General features: G+C 36.0%; 1 protein-coding gene across 1 annotated transcript in view; it reads right to left on the reverse strand.

Annotated features, from left to right (window-relative positions):
- The window catches only part of LOC148942850 (intermembrane lipid transfer protein VPS13D-like), a 192,512-nt gene that overhangs the window by 32,547 nt on the left and 133,560 nt on the right, over positions 1-26,405 (reverse strand). Inside the window, 7 exon segments of the mRNA XM_089102376.1 lie at positions 5,458-5,625; positions 7,851-8,037; positions 14,679-14,851; positions 15,514-15,730; positions 18,894-19,278; positions 21,191-21,368; positions 25,997-26,349. Of these exon segments, the coding sequence (XP_088958502.1) occupies positions 5,458-5,625; positions 7,851-8,037; positions 14,679-14,851; positions 15,514-15,730; positions 18,894-19,278; positions 21,191-21,368; positions 25,997-26,349 (1,661 nt within the window).

The following is a 26,405-nucleotide window of genomic DNA, read 5'->3' on the forward strand; positions in this document are numbered from 1 at the left end:
TGTTTCAGTTGAAGGACACGTGCAAATATTTTAGCATGAAAAAATCTCAGTTACGAAAAAAAATAACCCATTGATCATAGAAAATGAATTATTTTTTATTTCGCCAAAATGTAAATGTAAGTGTTATTAACCAAGGGGAAATACAATGACGTTTACGAATGTTTTTTTTCCTTTTTAATATCTCAAGATCTATTGTTAACTGGACATATCGGATGATATGATAAAATCGATCTATGTATGTGTTAACAACTTCTGGTATAAGTTTCAAAAACTTTGTTTACATTGGCCCAAAAAGGGATATTAGCACAAGTAAAATACATTTTTAATATTTTCGGATTGGGAGGGAGCAGTCAATCTGGACTTGTCATAGTTAAAGACAGGAACAGAGCCACAACTAGTAACAAGGAAAGAGTTAAAGAGAGATGGGCAGAACATTTTGAGAATGTGCTAAACCGTGATGGTTACAGGAAAAGATACAGAAAACGTGAACAAGTTTGTGACACTTTGGATGTGAAGAAAAAATGTATTTTGTGAGAAAGAATTAGAGACAGTAGTAAAATGATTGAAAAATAATAAGGGTTCAGGTGCTGACAAAGTGGTAAATGTGTTTCTTAAATATGGTGGAAATGAGGCTAGAAACAAGTTACTAAAGAACATGAATATGATTTTTGAAAAAAGGGAAGTACCTAACGATTTCAGAAAAACCATAATTAAACCCCTGTATAAGAAAGGTGGTAAGAGTGAGTGTGGCAATTACAAAGGCATGAGCCTGGTTTCTATAGGTAGCAAATTACTAAGCACGATGACACTTTTTAAACTTAGAGATGCTGTAGACAAAGCTTTAAGAGAAGAACAGTGCAGTTCTAGGAAGGGTAGAGGATCTGTCGACCAAATATTCACTCTTAGATTAATGACTGAGAAGTGCCTGAGTTATCAAACAACGAGGTTTCACGAATTCAGGGTGCTAGAATAGGTTTAGAAATTAGTGTTAAGAAGACTAAGTCGCTAAGACTAGAAACAAGTGAAGATGAAAAAGTCACGCTAGGTAACGAAAAGATCGATGAAGTGGCCAGCTTCACTTACCTAGGTAGTATTACTAGTAAAGACGTTGGGTGCAGTGAAGATGTTAAAAGTGGAATACCCAAGGCCTAAAGTGTTTTTTCACAGTTGAAAAAAATCTGGAAGAACAGGAAGATAAGTTTGCAAACCATGATTAGAATATTGTAATCTAAAGTGATGAAGGTGGTCAAGTATTGTTCTAAAGCATGGGCGTTCCGAAAAACGGAGAAAGATCAGCTAGATGTTTTCCAGAGAAATTGCCTACGAATCGTTTTGGGTACCCGCCTGACTCACTGTATTTCAAACAGTAGGCCTCACAAAAAATATGGTTCAATCCCGCTTTCTAGGGCTATAACGAGAGAGAGTTTGAGATGGCTAGGGCACGTTCAACGGATGAAGGACGACAGATTTTTCGGCCAGCTACATAGGGCTAAACGAAAAGCAGGCCGTCCTCTGTTGGAGTGGGAGGATATGGTAAGAAAAGATGTAAGGGAAATGGAAATTTCCTGAGAGAGTGTAAAGACAGAGGCTTTGAATAGATCGGGATGGAGGAGCGTGCGCATCTGTGTTGGCCTAAGGCAGCTTGGTGCTACGGTAATTTGTTAGTTGTAGCAGTATTGAGTTGAATCGCACCGAAGTTTTTGTAGGGGAAGTTTTGAATAAATCCATGTATTATTTTAAAATTGAACCCTAAAAGGAAAGTAAAAAACAATATTAAATTTTGATTACGTTCAACATCACTCTCAAAATTCTTTGAAAGTTTCAACTTAATGCCATTAACTATTCCTGAGACATTGTAAACATGCTATTTTAGCAACCAGAATATACATGGTACCTTTTGATTCAGTTCAAAATTTAAATCGACATTTCCTGAAGTTCAACTTAATAATCCTAGTCATTCCTGAGATATTGCAGTTACGCTATATAGCGTAATAGTTTCCTACACTTAACATCACCCTCAATATTTTTTACATGACCCTTAGTATTCCCTGAAAGTTTCATTTTGATACCCATAGCTGTTCCTGATATCAATGTAATTTCGCCCAGATACGCCCTTTTAACAGCGTGGATGCAACCAGTGTCTTTTGATTTAGTCCAACATCCAACTGAACATTCTCTGAAATCTTTGACTGCATAGCCCTAGCCATTCATGGGATACTAAAGATACGCCATTTTGATAACCTGGATGCACCAAGCAAATTAAGAAGCAGGATACATTTACAATCTTTTGATTTAGTTCAACAGTTCTAGCTGCAGTAGTCGAAGTCGCAGTAGTATTTGCATTCACAGTGGCAATCGCAATTGTAGTAGCAGTACTAGCAGCTGCAGTCACAGTTATAATTAGTAGCAACTGCAGTCACAAGTTGTCGCATCCACAGTCACAAATTGTCGCACACGCAGCCACAAGTAGTGGCAGTCGAAGTTGCAATCACAGTCGCAAGTAGCCCCAGTAGCGGTCAATTTGAGTTCATATTCGCAGTCAAAAGTGGTCTGAGTCGCAAGTATTCACATCTTTAAGCAATCACTATCGCAAGAGGTTCTAGTCGCAAGTAGTCACAGTCCCAAGTTGTCACAGTTGCAGATAGCCGCAGTTGCAAGCAGTCACAAGTAGATGTATCAAGTAGTCATAGTTGCTATCATAAGCAGGTAGTCACTAATATTTTCAGTCACAAGTAGTTGCAGAAACAAGTAGTCGCAGTCGTAGATGCAAGTAGTCAGAGCCGCAGTCAAAAGTAGTCGCATTCACAAGCAGTTGCAATTGCAATCATAGTCGCAAGTAGTCGCGTTTGCTGTCACAGTACAAATAGCAATAGTGGTCCTGAAAGTTTCAAGTTAATGCCCTAAGTCACTAATAAGATATTGCAGATAACCCCTTTTGATAACCATGATGAAAAACAGTGTCTTTTGATATAGTTTAACACCCCCCCCCCCAAACAGCCCCTGAAGTTTCAACTTGATACCCTATGCCTTTTTTGACACATTCAAGATCAAATATTCCCCTTTTTCCTAATGGTAAATCCTGTATGTAAACAATAGGCAAATTACATAATTTACAGCCTTTTCCATTGGGGCTGTGGAGGAGCATGGCATCCCCATTGGTGTAGTTGTTAGACCTTCCGACTATTTCGAACAAAGTAGCTGCTTCAAATTTTTTATCAGTGTTAGGGGGCCATCTAATAAGGACAAGGGGTCCTTTGCCCACCAAGCACTTTTCAACGTTCCCTGAAGGTTTCAACTTGATATCCTTAACCGTTCCTGAGATAATGCTGATACGCCCTCTTGGCAACCAGCATTCGGATATCGTGTTTTGATTTTGTTCAGTTCCCCCCCCCCCCAGCATTTCCTGTTAGCGGTAACAGGTAGAAGTAGTTGTAGTCTACAGCAATCGCAGTCACAGTCGCAAGTTGCCGCAGTAGTAGTCGGAATTAGTCTCAATCACAATCACAACTAGTCGCAGCTGCAGCCGCAACAGTGGCAGTAGTAGTAGTGGCCCTGAAAGTTTCAAGTTAATACCCTTAGCCGTTCCTAAGACATACAGTTTCCCGCTTCTGACTGCCTGGATACGATGACCGTGCTCTAACAGACTATTCTAACTTGTACGTCTTTCTCCGTATCGAATATGAAACCAAGTGCTTGTACCCATAAATGCATTTGTAGTAGATAATAGGTACACAAAGTAGCAATAATGCCGATCGCGAATCGCAAAGATGACCAAGGCATAATAGCCAATTGTTAATTACGAGTTTTTTCCTTGTATTAAAATTTAAACCATATTTTTATTTATTATGCACCACAATTTTGAAGATTTAATTCAATCGAATTTTATAAATTTTTAAATAATTTAACAATCGACTCTTATATGCACATCCCTCTCCGTAGCGGACATGGAACCCAAATTTTCACACCCTCACAAGAATCGAAAGCCTAAAATAGGTTCACCAACTATCAAAGGACACCGACCAATCGTCGCAAAGATAACCAAGGCAATTGTTACTTATGATTACTTTGTTGCTAGCAGCTAATTATTTCTTACATGTCCCTCTTTTGTCTTAAAATTTGAATCCCATTTTTTTTTTTCTAACCTGCATCACAACGCTGAAGTTGTCCACGTCTTAAAAAATTTCAAACGGGCTATAGCATGAACGACTTTGTGCACGGAAAATTGAATATCATATATTTTGATCAACCCATCAAGGGCGATTGAACAGCGTTAAAAAAAATATATACGTCTTTGTTCAAAATTAAATCTTCTTGCCGCGGGAAAATTTATAATATCACTACTTTAAAGGGAGCAAAGGCAAATTTGAAAATGGTACCTGCCTGCTTACCTGCTAGAACCCAACTTTCCATTAAAAAAAAGAAAAAAGAAAAAAAAGTCAATGGACCAAAACCTTGGGTATACTATAGACCATGAGTATACAATACGCTATGGACCCCAATGCAACTCACACATTGTAGACTCTGGCTCAACTACTGGCGAAAAACAGCCGTCCTGGCCAGTATAAAATTAAACACTGCTTTCCAAAATGTTATGTTATACTCATCAATTCGGCCTAAGGCCAACCCTGACCGTAAAAACCATAGAGGTTAGACCCTTTGTCCACCACTTTCTAGCGGTAAGCTGAAACCGCAGACCAGCAAATAAAATAAAACAAGACAAATCAAAAGTGATTGTAAAACCCACCATATAAGGGGAAAAAAAACAACATGTTGACTTAGTTATTTTTAATAAATCCTTTAATTGGGCTGGCAAAGAGATGCTTACAATAAAGACACACACATTAGATAGACAGATAAAACCTTGGGAGGATCATAGTGCCTCCTCCTCCCCCCTTAAAGACAACAATTTATCATTTTGCTTTACACTACTACCAACACCTCACCACAGCACATAGCCACCTAAGACCAACACATCTACGCACGCTCCTCCTCCATCCCAATCTATTCAAACCCTCCTTCAGTTTTAAAGATTTAAAATTATTAAAATTTTGCGGGCCCGGAGCCCGAAAACACCCAAATTTCATGGTTGCAGTAATTATTTTGAACAGGGTTTATTCAAACAGGGTAGAGTTAAACGGGGTATGGGTGGTGCAAGGGTTGAGTTAAATGAGGGTTGGATTGCACGGGCGTTGAGTTGAACGGGGATTGAGTTAAGTGCGGTTGAATTAAATGAAGGTTCAATTGTTGGGGTGTTGAGTTGAATGAGGGTTGAGTTGCATGGAGGTTGACTAAGATGGGGCTGAGTAAAATAGGGATCGAGCTGCACAGGGGTTGAATTGAAGGGGGTCAAATTGAAGAAGGGTTCAGTTAAACAGGAGATAAGTTGAACAAGGGTTCAGTCAAATGGGTTGAGATGAACAAGATTCAGTTACACCCACAGCGCTACAGGATACTCACTTTGAAGTATGCCAATTCTTCTCTAGGACTACCACTGATTATATCCATACTTAAGCCTCCAATGAGGTTGAAGTGTATTTGCAGTTGTTTGCCAGTGTTAGAAGCATTGTTGTCTTGATTATCCATAAATGAACCTGCTTTCGGAGTAAAATCTCGACAGCTTGACGTCTATAAACCAAAGAAAAAAAAAAAAAATAGAACATTTCTAAACGTCCTGGAATGGTGCTTCAACTAAGAGGATAAAGATGACACTGTTACGAAGAAAAATAATAAAAATCATATCAAAAATGTACTACCGCGAACTCAACGCTAGAATACTCAATACTAGATAATATAAAACCTCACTATTCCATCCTCGATACTACCCTAATGCTAAATAGGCTAGGGGAATAATGCAAAATTTGAGCGGTTAATGGCCAGATTTTTTTTTTTTTTTTTTTACTCTGTAGCAACAAAGAACAAAGAATAAACGTGAGCTTTTTTTTTTTTTTTTTTTTTTTGTCGATTTCAATTTTCTTTTCTTTTTTCTATAGTGTTGTTTCACGCAATAGTAAAACCAACGATACTACCTATACTATATATACTACCTACCTATACTACCTATGGAATACTACCTTAAAGACTTAATGAACATACTATGGGTTTATCAAATTAAGATACTATTTTAGACCGTATTTACGCACAAATATGTTAAGTTTTGGGCTAATTAAAAATAAACAAGTTGCTAACCTTTTAGGTGAAAATCTCTCCATGGGCAACACCATTTCAAAGTGCCGACACGTAGTTTAACACCCCCAAAAACATGCTCTGAAAGTTCAATGTAACACCCTGAATTTGTTTTCAATTTAGTTTTACACCCCCCTCAACTTTCCCTGAAAGTTTCCACTTAAAATTCTATTCTATTCCTATACCTATTGCATCTGCTCCATTTTCACAACCTGAATGCATTTAAATGCCTTTTTTTTATATGAATAGTATTAGTATTAGTAGGGATTCTACTGTTACGATTTTTTGACAATCTGCACGAACATAGTGTTTTTTTTTTTTTTTAGTTCAACATTCCTCTAAACGTTTCCTGAAAATTTCAACTTAATAGCCTTAGCCTCAGTAGTCATAGTAGAAGCAGTAGCAGAAGTAGCAGCAGTGAGAGTAGTAGCATTACACACATAGTGCCTTTTGGTTAGTTCAACATTTCTCTCAACATGCCCAGATACTTTCAGCTTAATATTTTTAGGCGTTTCTGAAAAATTTAACAAAAGCCCTTTTGTCAGTCTGGCATGCACATAGGTGAGCGATGGAACCTACGGAGTAAAACCTGGTTGGTTGAAAAACTAACTTTATGTAGTACTTGAGGTGTTGAAAGACGTACAAATTACCGAGTTTTCGTAGAACTTTTTTTACAAAAAGATTCGTAATTTCCAAAAAACTCTTGAAGATTCGTCAATTTAAGCTGTTCACACTTGCCTAGCTAGACATCACTACTTAAACACATGCAAGGAGCAGAATTTATAAGCCAGGGTGTCATCCGTCAAGGTGAAACAGAGACAGAATTGAATTAGAGCCATACTAGCCGAGTGGTTAGCGGACTTGAATTGAATTCCTTTGACCGTGAGGACGAGGGTTCGAGTCCTAGTGTCGCTGGCTATTTTGTTTGGAACGGCGGTTAGTGGTGTGACTCTGTAAGCTCAGCTACAGTCGACCCAGCTATAAAGAGGTACCTGGGAAAACCTGGGGACGGTAAACAGGAAGTGTATGCGAAAGCACATGAAACAAAAATCAGCACCACCAGCAGGGACTGTAAAGTCTAATGCCGTATTCTTTATGTTTTTTTTTTACCAGTTCTTTACAAAAAAACTGAGAGAAAATTACGAAAGCAGTGTCTAAATATTTCGAGGGTGACTCATTCTTACCTGTCTACTACATATCAGTGCTTCACAATAGCCATATGCCGGATTTTCAACCAAGATTGACACAAGGATTGGAGTCGTAAAAAAATTAAGGCGTGTTATGAAGAGAAAAAGAAAGAAAGATCAAAAACAAGCTATGAGTAACTTTAATTTAGCATTGGTAGTTTATATGCAAATAAACAACTTTAATAATTGTCTTGAAAAATGAGCCCCAGTTATTCCTTATGTTACTTCTTCGGCTATATTATGTAAATGAGCGATAATATATACACTGAGTTTTAAATTGCAATGAATCGAAAATGATACTTATAGAAATTTCTCATGCTTAAACATTTGACACGCGAGGTCTATAACAATAATTGGCATACCGATCTGAAAATAGTGTAAACTGACACAGCAGGTTTTGATTTCAACAGCAAAGCTATAAATGTTATAACGCCCCTCTTAACTCGAAAACAAACAATTATTAATATGAACGAATATAACCTCTTTTGTGTCTGTTATAACTAGCACTCTGGTTGGTCCATCCGCTTCGATTCTAGCACAAAGGGATCCAGATCCTGGACGAAATTTTTGAAGCTCAATTGCTTGTTCGGCAGGCAAATCTCCCTTTTCTCCTCTGTACAACCGAGTAACTGGCTGAGAGGGTCCAATTACTACATCAGCATAAGGTCTAAATAGGACAAAAAAACAGGTATGAACACAATGTGTCGTAACGTTAGAATTTTAAACCATGGCAAGAAAAACGAAAACTACGCTCTTCGTAAAAAAAAAAAAAAAACTTTTAATACTATAAATTGCATTCAGTTTCCCGGATAAAAAAATAACAAATGTCATCTACTTGTTTTCAGTTAAACTCTAATGCTGTCTATAGGCTACTTTTCTAATTCAATATACGAGTCATATACGGCATAAAACGATCTAATAAAACAAATTTGAGAGAGTCCCCCTTACTCCGTTACAAATAGGTATTAGTATTCGTAACAAATCATTTAAGTACTTACAGTTTTACTAATAGTAGGTAAGAAAATGGTTCATGTTTATAAAAATGGTTAGTAATTAAGAAAAAAATATTTGATAACCAATCAAATATACCTTATAACGACCATAGCACTTTACACTATGACAGGACCGGTATGTTGGACTTTATATGTGAGCCAAAAAAAGAATTTAACTCCCTATTATAATCTTAATCTTATAATTCGTGGAGATTCTGAATCTATTCTTGAAAAATTAGACATTAATTTTAGGCAGATACATTCAAAGAAAACTAGAACACCCAATAAGTTTTCCGAGATGAAGGGGGTCCCTTAAAATAATCTTGAAGTGAAGAGGATTATTCTCACTTATTCCCTCTCCTGGGTCCAAGTACGGTATTGAGTACAAGTATCACCGTACCTAGCTTTTCATTTCCTCAGACAGGGCTCGGAGAGAGCCATAAGCAAACATGAAAAACACAAATCTAAGGATTGAGAATCAAGTTTGCTCGGACGATATTCACCCAATCAGCAGAAGAAAAATAATTACAAATCAGATTAAAAATAATTATCTAAATATTTTTATTCACAAATTGACAATCAATTTTAGCTAGATAGCTTTCCAAGTTGCTACCAAAAATTTCCTTTCGGTATTTTTTCCTTTATACTTTGTTCTCAATTACCTTACCGTAGACCTTATATCCTTCTGTCTCTCCAATGGCGCCTAGGGAATTGACAAAGAGGCTTCAGTATTCGTGATATCCTGCTGCAACAGCACATCTTCCCGATCAGGTTGCAGGAAACATGTTAAGAAAACGGCGATCTGACTGGTAAGTATGGCATAGCGTACTCTTGGGACGACTCTTCCTTCTCGATCCTGCAGCTTGCCACAGGAAGATTGCAAAAATGGTCGAGATATTATCAGCAACTTTGGCCGATGATACTTGTAATAAGAAGCTGGTTGGTCAGTTTTCGAATCTCAACATTTGAGACTCAACCTTTCCAGCGTACACTGTAGGTAATATTGAAGACCACATTGCCTTTCCATGACGATAAACAACAGTTCTAATAGGGATAAATCCTTTTATTATACAGTGAAAAAACAATCAAAAAATATACTGGGCATTTCGATCAAATTTACAGTGATCGTCATCAGCAGAAATACTAAGCAGAAATACTTTTAGTATTTCTGCTGATGACGATCACTGCACACGTGATTCAAATATCCAGTATATTTTTTGATGTTTTTTTTTTTCAATGTCTAATAAAAGGATTTATCCTTATTCGAAATGTTATTTATCGCTACTGTATATTAAGGATTCTTTGGAGACATACATTTGCAACAGCCAGGATCCGACAGTCTTGCTCTCCATTAATATGCCATGATTTGGTTATGTACATCAAAATGGACAGAACATAGTTATTGATCCTTACTAGTCTAGTAAAATGTAGTTTGACATGAAATTAATTGCTATACAATTAATTTTTTTGCTATCAGACTAAAAAATATGCGTAGATTCCGAATCTGAAAAGCCTTCCACTTTAGCTCTTCCACAAATTTGAGTTTATATAGGTAGAGGGAAAATTCCTTAATGTAAAGAAAGTAGTCCTGAATAGACAATCCCGAATTCAGGAAGTGGTTTAGGGGTTTCATTTAACATCCGTGCATACATCAGAACATAAAAGCAGCTTGGAATGAGGTTGGAGAGGGTGAAGTAGTTCCTGAGTCTAATTTAAGGTACGTAAAGCCAGTCTTTTTCGATAACCGTTACCGTTCACAAGTCCCGAAGAATTTTCGCGTCTCCGTTTCTTAGTTTGAAAATCATGTTTTCTAACTTGCTAGTAGAGGTAACGGCAGACACAGAAATAGGCTTGAGGTACAGGAACTCAACTCTACCTAAAACTGTGATTTTCCTGGAGCAGAATAAGATTTCGCGTGTTAAATATTTCATTTTTGTTATTTAGCCTCTTGTCTTTGAAGATTCTTTCAACTAATTTTAAATGAAGTTTATTCGTATTATTTCATATATTATTCGTATATTTTGTATTATTTTTATGCTCTTTTTGAAAATATTTGTCGTCTTTAAAAGTGGCTTCCAAATTTTATTTTTTCATGACTCCCTTAAAAATATTTGATCATACGACGCCTTTCTTCCATTTAACAAAATACTACAAACACACATAAAAAAAAATCAGTAGTAAAAATGTATTAAGGTAAACTCATATCGGCTACACGAGATAATCAGTAACGTTTAATTACGCTCCTGATCAGCTCTACTGAAAATTTAAAATTTCCAGACTAGGAAGCTGCCATTTCATATGTAGAATATTGAAAATCATTTCTGGTAGTATTTATTTAAAATCGGTTTCCAAATTAATTTCAATATTGGAAACAAACGTTCGGCCGAAGTGCTGCAGAAAGACAAAGACATAATACCTTTCATGGACACGGGTAGATCAGCAGAAGTGAAAACCCAAACAGCGTCCATGAAGATTAACACTGTGCCCCACAACTAGGGAATTGCCATTTTTCCTTCACTAATTTCTTTCTGCAGTAGCAGCCTCCACTCTCTTTTTAGGACTTCGACAACTATCCTACTGAGAGTCTCTAAACATACGGAAAAGAGAGATTATCAAATAAATAGAATGGGATTAAGCGGTTTTTGGCGATGGTTCAGGATCCATAGTACTCGATGTTCAATGTTTCCAGTACCAGTGTTTACACCCAGCAAGCTCCCTTTCTGAAGTTTTCGACTTTTGTTATTTGATCAACTGTGAAGAGCTCAAATTTTGTTTCACAATGGATATTCGTTTCCTTTGTTTTGAATTTTCTTAGGTTTGAGAAACCTAGTGCAAAGACTGAACAGATGGCCAAAAGCCTGTCATCGATACAATTCCTTGTAAACCAGCCAAGAATTTAAAGTTTAAAATAATCTACAGTTGACTTGAAAAATTATTAAAAGGTTCGATTTTACGACAAAAGTAAATCCTGTAAGGTAATAGCATTAAAAAGTGCTCCTTTCACAGATAGTATTCAAAAAGAGCTACTTCGATCAAAAAGTAATCAAAGCAATACTTTTGTATTGCCCGTGGCAATCCTAGCTAAACTGAAGTCGTTATTGTCTGGAGGGTTACTGTTATGCGCAGAGTCTATGCGCATGCGCGATTGTATTGTATCGTCTATGCGTGATTGTATTGTGTCCAGACAATACAGTCCCTATCGGGCAAATATATTTCTGAACCGTAATATTTGCTACAGGAAAGGCTAGCATCAGCAGCATATTATTTAATATTGACCTAGGTGTTAAAATTGTATTAGTTACATGTGCAATCCTGGCTAATATTCGCACCTCCCTTTAGACTGCCCATGCCCTAAGGAAATAGCGCCTCCCAGTTTGGGAAACGCCTGTCTACAAGTTCCGATGGATTTCCACGTCACTGATTCTATGTCTGAAAATCCTCTTTTCTAAATGATGCAAAAATAAACTTTTTAGAGCAGAATAAGATTTGGCGCGTTAAATACATAATATTTTGTATTTCGTCGGTTTTTCTTTGAGGGTTCTTCTAACAAATTCTAATTAAAGTTTTTTTCTATTTTCAGATGATCAATTATAGTCTAGAATGATAATTTGTTTAATCTGTACAAAGAAATCCTCAAAGCAGATCAGACAGATCTTGTAACTGAAGTAGGAATGAGAAGCATATACGAATCAAATAAAAAGCAAAAACAAACTAATGTGACGGTTGCTGTGAGGTATTATTTCCTCGAGTCCAGTCGAATCCCTTTCAAATACAAAGCATATTGACCAGCACTTGCGATTCTTAGCCAAGCCAAATGAGTCCCAGGTGAGGACTAAGTCTTTTGACAGAACCATTCAGTTCCAAACCGCTTACTTATTTTGTTCGAGCAGACGTCTTTTTGAGGAGACTCACAAGAAGGAATCATCTGGCAAGAGCCTTCCTTTGAAACATACAAGGTATCCAACTGACACACGAAAATAAGAGAGGTAGGACAGCAAACATGAATCAGAAGCAGGCATTTGAAGAGGAGATGTGGTTCTTTGAAGCGAGTAATGAGGAACAGTTAACCGTTCAGAATTAGGTTTCTCGGTACTGAGTTTGAGTTTCATAACTGAGTTTCTCGGTATTTCGGAAGAGCCTGTGCATAGCGAAATTTCTCCAAAGAAGCTCGTCAAGGAGAGGAGTCAAATTAAAGCCAGTGGCTCATGCTATACTGCAAAACTTTTGCGCATAGCGAATTCATAGCGACGAAAACCAGAAGAAAATGAATATTATGAGTGCAACTGTTGAGTTATTGAAAAGCGAAACAAAATACATTACTCAAGATATGACTGAATATGTTAAGACAAACGACTTGAAAAATCTAAGAAAATTTGAACTACCTGCCACAGTCTCTCAAGTTCTTTCTCGATAACTTGTTCATGGGCAAAGATACTATATTGGAAACAGCTGCTATTGGCCAAAGCATCATCTAAGGCACTCGACCTAGCGCCACTAAACCTCCTCTTCAAGTAGGATTAGCTGTAAAGGGTCCTCATCAGCAAGAAAGCCGAGACCTAGTTGATACTCTCGGTGCTATAGACTTCTTGTTCATCCTAGTACAAGATTAGTTTATTTGAGTGAAACGCTTGTTTTGCAAACATCAAAATACAGTGGTTGCAAGGCAAGTTACGTATGTATCATGTTGCTGACATTGCGGATTACAGCGTAAGAAGATCGATAAACACAACAAGGTCCATGCTACGCGATTGTTAGTTATAGTTAACCCACGTATCCAATCGCCACAAGCACTAGAAAAAGGTCTGGGAAATATGTAGAGGCAAAAACAGTTCAATCATACTTCCAAGTACAAGTGTGGGAAATTATTGAATGTCGACTGGATCCTTTGAAGATTGGCTGGATTGTGCGGCAGGGACAATTACGGCCTGTGTATTCATAGACATCACTGGGACCACCTTCCCTTCACTCACTGTTTACTGTAATTGCAAGGGCGAGTATTTGACGCTCCGTTATTCTTGCAAAAAGCATGGTTTAAAATGTACTGTGGCTTAAAATGTATTGCTTGTCGTAATTGTAAAGAAGCAAGCTGTTCTAACTGTTAAACAGTCGGTGCCGAAAACCATGATGACAATGGAAGCTAACAAGAAGAATATATTTTAAATAGCTTTAACCCTACTCAATTAATCTCAGTGTTACTGTGATTCTTCTCTGCCTTATGTACTTGATCCTTTTGTTATGCTGTATCTGAGTGTATTGACCTCTTATTTGGAAACTAGTGTTTCGTCTCAATTAAGAGAAGCTCTTTGACCGAATATTGTAGCTTTTTTTAATGTTGCTATATTATGTTGCTATATATAATGTTGCATATTACATATATAGCATAATTATAGCTTCAAAGTCGTGTAATTAATGGTTTTGTGATGGAAATCTGTACTTCCTTTTCCTTGTAACTGGAGATGAATAGGGTTTTAAGAAATAATTTGTGCAAATTTTTCAACTTTATTTCTATCGGGCAGTCTGTATCACAATGATTTTTTTTTTTGAAGAAGAAGAAATTATCATGTTTGGAATCATTGTCAAAAGCTAAATCTTTTTCGCTGTCCAGAAAAAAAGAAAAGCGGACCAAATAAATTTTACTTAGTGGAATTAGAACTGAAAGTTCCTATAGGTTACAGTGGCGTAAATGGGGGGGGACCTCCATTCACAATTCTCCCCCCCCCCATCTATATTATTAAAAATATCCTGTTTTGTGTTTTTTTGTTGGAAAATGTTATACCTTTCACCTCACCATCCTCCTCATCATTCTTACTCACTTTTACAAAATTAAAGGTTCCAGGCATACTGGACTTTACCTAGACCCAGTCTTGTTTGTTACAACAGACTCGTGACAGCAAATGTTTTGTCATTGACCAAGTTTAATATACGACTGTGGGTTCTATGTCTTCCTCAACCACACTTTGCCTCAGAGAGTTTGAGCCCTAAAGAATTCTCTTGACTTCAAATATTTCTATCAGCAAAAAAAGCTCAGAAATGCCATTTCTTATCACATTTGGTGGTATTTACTCAGTCACCATTTTTTTTTACCTCAACCTCAAATTTAACCTCAAAAAATGAAGTTTGTGAAAGAGCTAGAGGGGAACACTTTTCAGATTCGGAATCAGCATATACTTTTTGGTCATTCAGTAAAACAATTATTTGTATAGCAATTTGCTTGAGGTTGACCCTTTTTCCGCAGGTTTCCTAGACTTTGCGCCTAATTTTCAGTTTAGCTAAAAAGGATACCCAAGAGAATTGCATATAAAGATTTAAGACTTACCTGAGGTTATCAACACCCCCTTTTGGCTGGACATATAAATTTGAATAAAAGCATTGAAGCCGGCCATCTTGGAAACGCCAAGTTTGAGTGTTACAGCGACGAGGATCAGTTTTTCGTATTATCAAGTTGGTGTACTGAAATGGTTGCAGTGCTGGAGCTTCCACATCCAATACCTTAAATAAAATAAAAATAAAATACAAAAAATAACAAATCCTATAAATCATAAAGTTTTCCACTGTTTTACATAGTCTCTAATAACTTAATATATAATTTCCATGTTTTATCTTTTGATGGGTATGCCAAGACAAATAGCAAATTCGTCTTAGAAACCTCGCATACAGGAAAAAGTTGCTGTGAGCTCTACAACAAAAATTTTCATAAGCAATTAATAAGTTGGGCCGATATTGGGCCCTCAGATTATAAAGATTAAAAATTGCTGCATAAGTGCGATTCCTACACGGTGCAACATGTCCAGGTTTCGCCTAAACCTTTTACCTTTCGCTGAAACGGGGCGAGAATAAAGACAGAAATTTCCGTGGACCTCGCAGGACGAATTTCTTTTGACACAATTCAGCATTTCAGCAATAAGTAAAGTCTTCCAATGATAAGCGGAGCAGCGGGCATAATAGAATCCATCTCTGCCATTTGAAAGAGGAAAAGAATATATAGTTTCATGTGAGAGGTTTTAATGGTTCAAAAAGAAATGAGCTGATTGGACACAGCTCGTCGGGTTGCAAAAGTGTCACTAATAACAAATTTATCCTTAGGATATGGAAAAAAGTAAAAATAAAATAGAGAATGAGAGAAGAAAAGGAATTTTGGTACAAGAACTTACCATTGCAGGATTTTTCCTGGTCGAACTAGGGCTAAATTGAGTAGGAGGTGAGGATCCTTCGTGTTCCAATCTACCGTCTGGCGTCATTCGCCAAAATTGACTTCTTTCTCCTTGTTTCTTCGGCGCAAGTTTCACTTTATTCGATCCACAAGGAACTTCAAGAACTAGTTGAGGGTGTTCAATCGTAGCACGACCCGCTATTGTTGGAGAAAAGTCTCTAGAAAAATAGAATTTATGAAACATAAAATCCAAGCACAATTAGCTATATAATTTCCACCTTTTCAAAGCAAAAAAAAGGTGTTATTGTAGATTAACAAATATTAGTAATATATATCTAAAGTTAAAACAAAGAATCAAAAGAGAACTACAGGTGCATTTTTGCATCATTAATTTTGAAGCTGTTCGTTGCCTGTTCTCCAACATAGCTGTTTCTGGGTAAGGACCTGGTAGTTTTTTTTTTGCCCAACTAAATTCTCCTGGTAAATACTTGTCTCTGTCTCTTTCTTGCCCTTGCTTTCTGTCTTTTTGTACTTTCTCTGCTATCTATTGGTAATACAGAAACTACTTTTTAGGAATAACTTTTTCCCAGCACACTGCTAAGTATGATGACACTTAATAAACTTAGAGATGGATAAAATTTTTATTTTATTTATTTCATTTATAGATGGAGATTTATAGATATGGATAGAGATTTCATCTGATTTTATTTATAGATCATTCGTAGATTTTATTTTATTTATAGATTTTTTTTTATACATAATTGATTTTACTTACAGATGGATAATAAACTATGGGTAAAATTTACACAACAGAACAGTGTTGTTTTAAGAAGAGAAGAGGACGTGTCAAATAAGTTTTCATACTTAAATAAATAATCGAGAAGTGGCTGAATAATCTGTAGCCTTTAGTATTGAGTTTTATCGATTATAAACATGTATTCATTAAGTCAATAGAAAAGTTTGAGCAAAGGTTCTATACTTGTATGGCATACCAGGTAGGCTAAGGACATTAAAGAGATTAAGGCTGTGTATGAGAGTAATATTACCGTGGTTAAAGTAGGAATCAAGACAGGCAGTAGGGTCGATACAGAATCAGGAGATGAGCAAGGTTGTGTTTATCTAGTTTTTTTGTTTAATCTAGTTTGTAAGTATTTTTCGTTGAGAAAGGCTTCAAATTGTGAAGCAAAATATTTGGACTATACTAAAGGTTTCTGTAAAAAAAAGAAGAAAAAAAATTGGATTTTTTTAAGTTTACTGTTTAAATTAAAAGTCTTGCCGGTTCCTATATTTTAATTTCATTTCGATTCTAGACACAAACACAGGGGCGGATCCAGGATTTTGTTTAGGGGGAGGGGGGGGCGCAAAATAGGTTGATCCGATAAACTTGCGTTAGGAGCAGGTTTAATTAAGGGAAACTTGTGTTAATAATGTAAATTACACTACTTTAGACTATGCTAGGGGGAGGGGCGCTCCCCCTCCCCCCCCTGGATCCGCCACTGCACAAACTTCCTGAATGATTTTCCTATCGAATTGGTACGTCGTCAATTCTACTAGTTATGTAGCTTCATTATCAATTATCTGTGTTGATGATTTTATTGAATTTGTCAACTTGGCTTCTGAACAGCTAAAGGCATATTCACAATGAAATCTTACTAATACCAAGATTTAACTAAACGCTTACTTTGAGCCAATCACACTTTTCCAATCATTTTCTGATAGGTTCAAATTAGCACTAGCTAAATCTTGATATTAATAACCTCTCATTGTGATTGGGCCTTAATACAACGGACGATATTGAAACGAAAAAATAGTAAAAAAAAAATAGAAAAACGAGGATTATACAAGCCAGTGAAAACTGTAGACTAAAATGCAAATATTTCGGGCAAGACCTCCGCTTGGCCGTCCTCAGTGCACGATAATCAAATAAAAATTACTATTAAAAATCCAAGGATAGCCTACTGTAAAAAAATTCAAACCTTAAAACGAAATACAACTAAAATTTGACGATCCCACCTCGGAAGAACCCACCAGCAATTGGGGGAGAGATTGTTGGAACACAGGTCCTCAATCGACAAAGCTACGGAGCTACGCCAAAGGCCTGAGATTTTTTATTCCGCCTTGGCTAAACATGTGTATGACAACCCACACCATTTCGTTTTATTCGATAATACCTTCATTATTACCCCTGCTAAAGGTCTCATCCAAGTTTTCAGGGAGGCAGTTGAGATAAAAAAAAAGTACATTCAACGAAAGGTAGCTCTCGATAGGGATACTGGAGAAACCTATTTAAGCCCCATTTATAATGAACTAATTAATTCTGATCGTTTTTACTTACATAAAAAAAAAATCACATTTTGCAACCTAATCTGTGATGGTGTTTTACCTGGAAAGCCTTTAGCTTTTAAAAATGTTCTGTACAAATTAAAAATTAAAATTGCCATTCAGTACTGTATTATTTTTTATTCAGTTACCCGTTACATGGGTAACTGAATACCTGAATTACATGGGTAACATCACCGTTACATGGAAAGGGTCGTCAAATTTTAGTTGTGTTTTGTTTTAAGATTTGAATTTTTTTACAGTATCCTTGGATTTTTATTAGTAATTTTTATTTTATTATCGTGCACTGAGGACGGTCAAGCGGAGGTCTTGACCGAAATATTTGCATTTTAGTCTACATTTTTCACTGGCTTGTATAATCCTCGTTTGCCTCCTTTTTTTACTATTTTTTGTTTTATCATGATTAGCCAGCGTGGTCCCAGAAATTATTTATAAAGGATATGTCAAGATGCTTCAGAGGTTTAAGCTTTCCGACCTTTCCCCACAAAATTTATTATCTTCTTAGTACTTCTGTAAAATCCTCTGTGATTCTTCCAAATCAATTTCCTGGTCCAACCCTGTCAATAGCCTAAATATTTGTTAAGGTGTTATTTCTAATAGTATATGCTTTGTCTATAGTCCGCTTTGCTTTATTACTATAACTTAACAAATGAAACAATGATACAAATCATCTCATTTATCGATTAAGGGCTAGTAATCGATAGCCCTTAAGTGATAGCCCTTAAGTAATGAACAGTTCGTTCCTGGCTTGTAATTCTCAATATTTTTAAAGCGTCTTATCCATTTTATTTCTGTCAAATAAAAGCTGGGATTGATATTGCATATAGATTTTAGTTAGAGATAACAAATCGCATGCATCAAAATTATATTTCGAATTTCCTTCCTTCTTTCAAAAAATTCAAATATTTGTTTATTTCCTCAATGATGCATACAGATTCAATTTTCAAAATTACTAAATTTTCTTTGGCCTTTCCACCTCTATCATTTTTCCCTCTCCATCCCTTTCGCTTACTCCCTCTTCAAAGATAGTATGGAACTTACCTTGAAAAAGTGGCACAAAAAGCAATATAAATAAAATTATCATATTCCATCGTTGTCTGAAGCTCTCCAAAGTTATCTAAATAGTAATCACATGAATTTCCACCGGGGGCTTCACATCTCAAATAATGCTTAAGAGTCGGTTCGGTCCAAGCGTATGGAACCCTAGCTTTTGGTTTGACAATTGCCTTATTTACGTCGCTAGTGCCTTTTTGATAATACGAAATGGACACGTAGGACCTATTATCGATGCAATATAATGGAGGCATCGAGTCACCATCAGTGAAAACCACACAGTAGGTAGGCCCTTGGAGGGAAACTTCAACATGCAAGAAATGACTCAGTCCCAATGAATCGCTAAAATGGATATTAAACTCCCAATGAATCGCTAAAATGAATATTAAGCTCAGAACGTTTACTAAAATACTATATAGGGGACGCGCTTCTAGATTTACACTTTAGCAGCATTATGCGTGGCTTATGGGAGTAAATTAATTGATTTGTCCCACTCTCTTGGGTAATAAAGCTAGGTTTTAAAAAAATCTTCCAGTGTACTTTGTTTAACATTCTTTTATACAAATTTAGGATCTGAAAAATATATAAACATATATATATATATATATATATATATCTTCTTTTTTTTTAAGGGGAGGGGGGGTACGTCAGGTTACATTCCCTTTCTGAAAGTGACGATAATATGTAATAAATTATTTTTGTTATTATCTTTAAGGTTAAAAAGATAGGAAATGGTGAAAACATGATAGGAAACTAACTGATTGTACAATATCAATGCACAAATGTAAGAACGAAAAGAAAAAGAAAAAAAGAAAGCAAGAAGGAAAGAAAAAGGTTATTCTATCACATAGCATCCCAAAAAAAAATCCAACACTGCAGACATATATATCTTTCCGACTAATATCCGTTATAACAAATAAATTAAAACTGAGCATTTATCAAAGTGTCACACTTGTAAGTTGAATAAAGATTTAAAGCTGAACATAAAGTGAAACAAGATCGCCAGTATGTAAGGAACAATCAGATAGTAAATTGGAAACTGGTGTTTTTTTTGTGTTCTAGTGTTTCTAGGACTATTGAATAACACCCGTGGCTTCAATACATTAATTACAATAATCGTTGGAATAAACAGAAAAATTTACAAGATATCTAAGGCACTATTCTCAAATAAGTTTCCCAATAATTTCAAAATATCGATGAGGTAATCTGAAAATTCTTCAAATTTTTATAATCAAATCCCCATTTTCTTCGAGATTTCTAAAACATATCAATGAAATCATCTAAAAGTCATTGTCTGGAATCCTTTCTCGTAGCTGAAGAAATTTATTCAAGATGACACATTTTTGTCCTAATTGTGTATTACGTTTAATTCTTTTTCCTAAAGTTAATTGCAATAATTTGTGAAATTTATCCATTTGGAATATGTCCTTTCAGCAAAAAATGTATTTCTGTTATTCACAGCAATGAGATTAGGGTATTGATTAGCAGTCTTTTGCAATTTTTCAACGATAAGATTTACTAACCAAATTGAACGAAATGCATTAAAAAGGAAAAAAAGTGCATTCTTTAATAAGGAAAAGACAGTTTGTCTCCTTCCCCCAAAGACAAAATTCTACGTCTTTCCTTTTCATCACATTGAGTTCTATATTTCCACACCTTTTAAATAAGAATATTCACATAATCCTGTAATGTATCTTTTCTTCATTTACTTTTTTTGGAAGGTGTACTTTTGGCTGTCTAATTCTTTTTTCTTTTTTTTTTTCTTACTGGGATGTTTTTTTTTTTTGTTTCACTGAGTATTTTTAATGTTTTTTAAGTTTTTTTTAATGTATCCCCCCCCCCTAGTTAAACTCTAATTCTAGGATGGACTACAATTAGATCTTTCTAAAAATATCAGATAACAGCCAGATGAAAACTCAAAATAGACACAATCCGAACAGCTATCTAATCTACAAACAAATTATTATTATTAAATTCACAAATTCAAAATCTTCTGTTTTTAATGATTATATAAAATTCAAAACTGGATAGAATGATTAAATAAGCAACTAACAATTTTTAATTATTTTAACAATTCAAAACTAGAGAGCATGATTAAACAATTATTTAGGTGAAAATAAGCAATTAATAAATAATCAAAGAGTCAGAATTAAAAGACGAATAATAATGAAGATTAGAAGTTATGTAACAAAGAATACTAAAAAAGTATACTAGTATGATAGTGTGTATGAAAACATTTTCTAAAAACAAATAATGTTGTACGACTTTATATAATGGGGCCTTACTAGACACTAATTGAAGAGACTGGATTTCTTCAATTCCGAATCCTCCTGACCAACGAGATTCTTCAACGTCAGGCATTTTTACACATAAAAGCTGGTTTTTGTTCAATCTTGGCCAGTGAAAAATAACAGAACTTTCAGGCATCACAATAAGACTATCTTCAATGTCTGATAAACCCGACTGAAAACAAAACAACAATATGTCAATAATTAAATCAAACTGAATCCAAGAAATCTGAATCCAACTGAAACTGAAAGACGATATAATTTACAGCCAGAGAAGAACTATTGATAAAAGCAAGATTTTAAAACGAAATAGTTTGACACCAAATGAAAAACTAAAGATTATATTTAAAAAAAATTTTTAGTAGAAAAGCTTTGAATTTAAGCTATTCCCTGTTATTTGTGTTTCTTTTTTTGACTTCTTAAGATATCTTTCAATTTTTGTCTTTTCGTTCTGTATGTATGCTTCTACTTAAACTGAAGACAACATGTTGGAAGATTTCGATAAAAATCTACACTTTCCACAATATTTGACCGGCTAAAAATTGTCCATTTTCTTTTTTTTTAGTTTATTGGGTTTTTTTCTTTTCTGCCTTGTTTGTTTTCAATATTAACATGATTCAAAAGGACACTGAACATTTGAAAAAAAAAAAAATCAAATATAACATAACTTATTTACTCAAAAGGTATACAATCTATAAAATAAAATTATTCTCAATAGCATTAAACTATTTAGACCAGCATTCAGGAACTGCCATCAGATTAAAGCGAAACTCCCTTTAAACTTGTAGATATCCAGTCAGCAACAAAGCGTTTTCAGAACAATAGAACTGCGGGAATATGTAGAACACGAGCTAAGCTCATGAAGTATGAGGGATTGATGATGATGTCTTTGCTCCAGATACTTTCCTCTTTAACGTGGCACACCAAATGTGTCCCAAATGATTGGGGCTCGGTTATAATTTCATCTCTTAGGAAAAGGAAGGCAAGTAAGTGTTTACGCTCGAATTACAGAGGGATTACTCTTTTCTCAGTGCCCGGAAGGCTCTTCCTAATGACTCTGAATATCTTACAATATCTTCCTGCAGAATATCTTGCTGCAGGAATATCTTACAAAAAACAATTACCACATAAAACACAACCGAAAGCTCAGTCCCACTCAACGCAGCTGAGACATAAGTCCTCCAATGCACCATCTTGAGCATTTTAGATGCCTGTCAGACGAAATGAGTCCGTTATATCGAAGGGTTTCTACGGGACGATTCTATGAATTATAAAAGGCTCCTTGATCTTTCTCACCAAGTGCCATGTTTAATCAACATCTACCCAGTCACTCCTCCGATAGTTCGAGTACCTCTTCAGGATGCCTCCTGAATCAAATGCTTGAATTTATGACTTTGACCTGCATCACGTGGGTAGTCGTGCCCGAAGGAAAGACTTAGGAGTGGATGGAGTGACAGCTTAAGGAAGTTCCTAACTATGGCTGACATTACCGTTAGCGAGGCCTCCCTTATAAAAACGGATGGGAATGACTGGAGGAAAATTGTGACACTCGATATGCGATCCGCCATAAGACCGGAGTATTAAGTCCAGTAAACCACAGGCTTACCCAAAAGACCAAGTTCGTATTTACAGAAGAAACATCAGAAGCATCCAAGGATAAATACTAATGCTGGATTTTATCATTAGCGGCTTAAATAGAATGTTAGCTGTATTTTATTATTAACATTTTGATAAAGTATACTGTTTATTGTTGTCATTCCAAGGTTAACATGGGATGAACTTTATCTGCACGACACCATGAATAAAAATAAGACTCCAGCAAGCCTTTTCGGCTAACTCCTTACAAAGATAAAAACCTAGAAGAAAAACACAACATGTTACAATAAAAGATACGAAAATCAGTATTTTTCTTTATAATTGCAATAAACATTAAATTTGTTTTGTCCTCCAGATTCCTCTGTTTCAGAAAAGATGAAATAGAATATCATAAATCCTATTAAAAGGATAGATGTTCCAGAGCCATGGATGGCATATCAATGGCTCAAGCGTTTATTCGATCGAGGAGATCGAATAGACGATTGAGTTGCTGTGTCTTTTTTAAAGAGACAGGTAGCAGGCATGTCACCCAACACTACAGCAGCGGGCCTTCAACTCCGAGCCCAGGAAAGCAGAGCATCGACCCACTCTGTTACCACGGGGTACCTCCCCTGTTCCCCAATCAAATAAGGTGTTAAAAACAGAAAGCAAAGGTTTTACAACAAAAATTACTGGATTTAAGCTTATTGTCAAAGATTTAGACGGGACAGTTCAGATGACAAAAACAGACAATATTATGCAGGATTTTAGAAATTATAATACATACGAGGCATTAGCCTGGTCTCTCTAGGTAGCTAATTACTTAGAAATATGATACTTTTTAGACTGAGAGATGCTGTAGAGAAAGTTTTAAGAAAAGAAAAGTGTGGTTTTAGAAGAGGTAGAGGATGTGTCGACCGAATTTTCACTCTTAGGTTAATAATTGAGAAGTGCCTGAGTTGTCAAACACCTCTGGTCCTCCGTCTTATGGATTATGAGCAAGCGTTCGATTCTGTTGATAGAAGAGCTTAAGTGAAGGTCTTATCCTTATAGGGAATACCAGACAAATAAATTAAAGTGATTAGTGGTATGTACAAGAATAACGCTGCTGCGGTTAAGGTAGGAAATGACGTTAGCAGCTGGTTTCGTATTAAATCAGGAGTTAAGCAGGGTTGTATTCTATCCCCCTTTATATGGATCATGTTGATGGACCTTGTCTTAAGGAGCATAGGAAAGGCAATTCGAGAATACGGAATCAAATGGGGAGAAAAGGCTTTCCTGGACTTCGATTATGCTGATTATCTAAGCACCCTAGATGAAAGTGTGAGCAAAATGAATGAAATTTTAGAGGTTTTACGAGTTCAGGGTGCTAGAATATGTCTAGAAATTAATGTTAAGAAGACTAAGTCGCTAAGGCCAGGAATAAGTGAAGATGAAAAGGTGATGTTGGGTAACGAAAAGATTGATCGGGTGTCTTTGACAGTATTATTAGTAAAGACGGTGGGAGCAGTGAAGAAGTTAAAAGTAGAATAGCCAAGGCTCAAGGTGTTTTTTCGAAGTTGACAAAAAGTTTGGAAGAAAAGGAAAATATGTCTGCAAACCAAGATTAGGATATTGAAACCTACAATGATGACAGTGGTCAAATATAGTTCTGAAGTGTGGGTGCTGAAAAAATGGATGAAGATTTGCTAGATGTTTTCTTGAGAAATTGCCTATGGACTGTTCTGGGTACCCAGCTGACTGACCGTATTTCAAGCAGAAGGCCGTACGAAAAGTGCGGTTCTATCCTGCTTTCTAGGGCTATATTAAGAGAAAGGTTGAAATGGCTAGGGCACGTCCTGCGGATGGAAGATGAAAGATTGCCAAGGATAATCCATTTTGGCCAACCGTATACGGCTAAACAGAAAGCAGGTCATTCGTGGTTGGGGTGGGAGGAGGTCATAAATGGAAATGGATACTTACGGGGAGGATTTAAATAAGGAGGCGTTGAATAGATTGAGATGGAAGAGGAGCGAGCATTGGCCTCAGGCGGCTTGGTGCAGCGGTGAGTTGTAAGTAGTAGTGGTAGTAACATAGTACACAAATAAAATAAAGAGAAGCGGAGTAATACATAACTGCAAGTTAACTCTGAATAATTGTTTAGATACGAGTCAATATAAAAACTGCATTAGAGTTAAATTTACTATTTGATTAGCAAACAGTATATGGAGAAAATTTTAATCTCCGCAGGTAAAATTATACGCGAGTTGTGTTTGCACAGCAGGCAGATTTCCGCACACTTTAGAAGTCTTCTCAGCGCATTTCCTATCATAATTGTTACTTTGCTAGATTGCTCTGTCTGGCTGTCAGAGTACAAATGCTTTCCTTACAGAAGAAGGCCAGGATTAAAACAAAGTATCTCTTAAACAGTCTGGAAACAGCGAAAGTAATGAAAGCTTGCCTCCTTCACAGACGTTCAAATAACTAGATAATTAGCGCAGTAGCTTCCGAAACTTAGTTTTGACACTAGATTCTATCTATTCTTGACACTAAATTCGAAAACATTGGCAGTCATAGGGCATAGCGTTGCTTTTCCTTATCATAATAGGTGTTTGAGTTGTAAACACGAGAGATCTTTACCAGTCCTCAGAGAATTTTCAGGTCCAAAATTGCTTCTTTTTTTTAACCTTACTATTCTGGAAAAGCGCACATAAGAAATACTACCTTTGCTTAGGTGTAGCGTCAAGGCATTCTGGACAAAAAGTACTTTAAATATAGTAAAAACACAGCGTGGGTGGTAAGACTGATAAGGGTTTTCCCAGAGGGGGGGGACTTCCAAGATATACGAGATTTCCTACAAGGTCCATAAAGCTTATGGCATAAAAGAATAGGCAACAATGGAACCACGTAAAATACGAAAACAAATATATAAGATGAAAAGTATATACCGCTCACGAATTCCTCAGACACATAATTTACTTTAAGGGTTCTACAAGGGCAAAACCGTAAAGAAAATTTAATATAGATATGAGATCTTAAAAGGGAAGGCAAATCGATATATATTTTTTTTTCAAGGAGGACAAAATGTTAATTTTTAAAAGAATAGGTTTTTAAGATCAAATACAGTAATCTTCCTGACTCTCCAAGTTCTCTCCCCCCTTCAAGAAATTGGGAGGTCCTTTGATCATCATGCATATGTGTAAGTTTTTATACACTTATCATCTTATTTCTTGAAAATTGAATACTTACTCTTTTTTCAACAATAATTTTTTGGCCAATAAGAAGACGATGTTTGCTGAAATTGTGAATCTCAAACCGAGGTGAAATAGTAACAATCAGAGAATCTCTAAATCTTCTTTTTCCAGGTCTTACAGTTACACCAACTAGGTATACGTAATTCCTAGTTCCATCAGTAGCACGTGCTACAAGCCTCCGCACACGTACATTTTCGCTTAAAGGAAAATAGTTGCACCATTCAGTCACAGCTCCAGGGTGGAGTTGACTACCTAGTCGAGCTACCAAATTGACACTAGCATCATCGTCAGTGAATGAAAACATCAACGGCATTCTGCACTGAGCTTTTTCGTGTTCTTCTTCTTGTCCTGCATAAGTTTCGAAATACTGTAAGATAAGTTTTCTTTTTCTATTCAAATTATTA

Source organism: Artemia sp. Qi Xiang Cuo, chromosome 16 (assembly GCF_049724085.1).
Source record: "Artemia sp. Qi Xiang Cuo chromosome 16, ASM4972408v1, whole genome shotgun sequence".
In the NCBI taxonomy this organism is placed as follows: domain Eukaryota; kingdom Metazoa; phylum Arthropoda; class Branchiopoda; order Anostraca; family Artemiidae; genus Artemia; species Artemia sp. Qi Xiang Cuo.